The sequence below is a fragment of the Cyprinodon variegatus genome, unplaced genomic scaffold, assembly GCF_000732505.1.
Source record: "Cyprinodon variegatus isolate N-32 unplaced genomic scaffold, C_variegatus-1.0 Scaffold841, whole genome shotgun sequence".
In the NCBI taxonomy this organism is placed as follows: Eukaryota; Metazoa; Chordata; class Actinopteri; order Cyprinodontiformes; family Cyprinodontidae; genus Cyprinodon; species Cyprinodon variegatus.
The window spans coordinates 246,696-249,425 of NW_015151294.1; the positions used below are offsets into that span (position 1 = coordinate 246,696).

Sequence of the window (2,730 nt, forward strand, 5' to 3'; positions counted from 1 at the left end):
TTAAAGGGATACACGCCCGTCGAGGTAGTTTAAAGTCTATTTTTCGTACAAAACTAAAGAGATAAACGGGTATTGACTATAGGTATGCTCATCTGACAGAACACCAGCATCATTGGAAAATAGAGGCTCAGACCTTTCCAAGGAGGGGTCAGAGGTCATTGTGTGACCATTTCAGGTGATGTAACCAGCATGCGGCAGCTTCCTCTGTTTTTCTTATTTTCTATCCAGTTTGGTGATTTTATCGGTAAATTTAAATGAAACAACGACTAAATCTGAGCAGCAAAGGCTTTGTTTTATGCAGAAGGTCTCCAATAATGGAAATCAGCATATTTGTCTGACCAGATTCCCGTTTTATCAGTGGAAATATTGGATTTTTGCATAATTTGGCCACTTTCAGCACTGTGTCAAAATCACATTTCCTCCTAGCACACTGTCAGCTAAAACCTTTATGAAACAAACATGCTTCACCTTCTTCAGTCCAGATTAGCATTAGTTCTAGTCAAGATGTGGATCTATAAATCCTGAGGGTTTATCTAGAGTTTCTAATGGGCTTTATGGTGTTTATTTGTGTTTATAAATCAGACATGGTGACATTTAAAGTAGTGTTTCCACCTGAAAAATATTACTATAATACTAATAAAAACAATATTATTTCCAATTTATACTTTCAATTTATACTTTCAATTTTAAGAGGTTAAACTGTGACTTTAACCCAACATGCTTTCCATTGTGAAACGCCGTGTGGTTTCTTTGGCTCTCATGACATGACGCGGTCCGTTCTGACTAAACACCTCCTTCGGTTTAGTCAACCTTCAAACCCAGCCCTGCCAGGATGGTATTTTTAGTGCGAGAACAGTTTCACCTCAGTGCCAGATGTCAGAGGTCATTCAGTGCATTTCATTTCCTTTGATGGCGAGGTTGCAGCGGCAGCAGCAGAACCCGTGATCCTGACTGCAGCTCTTCTCTCTCCACCAGTGAGCAGGACTCTGGTCGCTTGTCGCGGCGAGGAGGCATCAAGCTGAAGCCGAATGCGAAGGACAGCATGGTGCTGATGCAAGACACGCTGGAGGACCAGGCGAGCGCTGCGGTGAGCGGGCCTGCAGGGAGGGGGGGGAGAAGAGGGGCCACTCTGCAGAGGCGAGCAGGGGCCAGCGCCATGGAGAACCACTTCCCCAAACAGCAGAGAAACTTTACCGCCAAGATCGTCGTCATGGGAGACGACAGGGTCGTGGGTCGCCTTGCGAAGGCGTATTACTTCTACAGGTAGGAAAGTCTCTGAGCCACAAGATCTGCTTTAAACTCTCTGATGATTTAACCCTTTATACTCCAAGTTTCTTCATCATTTGATCACCCCGTCCCTCAGTGAGGTCTAGAAGCACAAGATCTATATCCAGCCATTCAGCAAAGATGCTGCTTCTTCCAAAAAAACTTAAAATCAATCCTCTGGACTTTGTTTCCAAGTCTGAAGACGTTTCTCTTCCATCCAGGAAACTTTTTCAATTCAAAATGTCAAAAATAGCGTTTAGTTCCAGATTTTATAAAGTCTAGAAAACATGAATATTTGTGCGTGCTTTAGTGGTTAGCGCACACATGACCCATGTATGGAGGCCTTGGTCCTCGAAGCAGCCGACCCGAGTTCCCGACCTGTGGTCCTTTGCCACATGTCTCCCCCCCCTCTCTCAGACCCCCTTTCCTGTCAACCTGCTACCTAAAAAACTAACTGGCTTCTTTGTTAGCCTGCAATGCCCCATACCTGTCTATGTCTCAAGAAAAGGGGGGTCGTTAAAGGGAATAGTTGGCCTGGATGAACAGGTGAGGTCTTCTGTTCCCCTATAAAGGGGGTGGGGCTGCGATGATAGCGGGAAGGAATCAACTCTATCGCGACATTTAAGGTTTCGAAAGCTGATATGGAGCATTGCAGGCTAACAAAGAAGCCAAACGACCCCCATTCCAAAGGGGGGGACCCGTTCATCCGTTTCTATTTGCATGTTTTCTAAACTAAAACCAGGCTTTGTTGGGCTGCTGGATAAAACCTGGAACTAAACGCTATTTCTGACATTTTGAATTGAAAAAGCTTCCTGGATGGAAGAGAAACGTCTTCAGACCTGAAAACAAAGTCCAGAGGATTGATTTTAACTTTTTTGGGAAGAGGTGGGATTTATCCCACTGTCAGGTTTTACCCACTCTAAAATAAATCTTATGTTTCCCCCTCATCAGCCGGGCAGATATTTCCAGCAGCAGCATGACTCGTCCTGCAGAATGTAGCCTTGAGCGCTGTGTTTAAGCTGTTGTGTTGTTAGTGACCAGAATTGGTTAGATCAGTGACGTAATAGACAGCAGTGGTGCACAGCCAGCGTGTGATTTAGTGCTTGCCTTTCATGTCTGTGTGCAGGAATGCTGAGATGGACGCTTCATAAAAAGGTTCAGAACAATCCTGCCAACAGCTTATCTCTGCTGTGGGTGCTGATAAAGGAGCTCGAAAAGGTACAGTGTTTGTTTGGTGGGTCGTAAAAACTCTCGAGCTTGCACTTTCAAAGAGGAAGGAAGCTTCAGTCACCGTGGCGACGGCAAATACATGTATTTATTAAAACCACATGGGTGTTGCTCCACAGGCTGAAAGGTGGGATTCCCGCAAGTCCATCATTCCTCTGCTGCACATCCTGATGCACGCCATTGTTCAGGTACTGAGTAGAACCGTCGCTGTCGACTGAATGCATCTGATTTAAAGAC

The 2,730-nt window shown here is 45.1% G+C and overlaps 1 protein-coding gene across 1 annotated transcript in view; it reads left to right on the top strand.

The window, feature by feature from the left end:
* The window catches only part of pik3r6 (phosphoinositide-3-kinase regulatory subunit 6), a 44,096-nt gene that overhangs the window by 25,437 nt on the left and 15,929 nt on the right, over nucleotides 1-2,730 (top strand). The window contains exon 11 of the mRNA XM_015397160.1: nucleotides 976-1,263. Coding sequence (XP_015252646.1) covers nucleotides 976-1,263 — 288 coding nt within the window. The remainder of the gene's footprint in view (nucleotides 1-975; nucleotides 1,264-2,730) is intronic.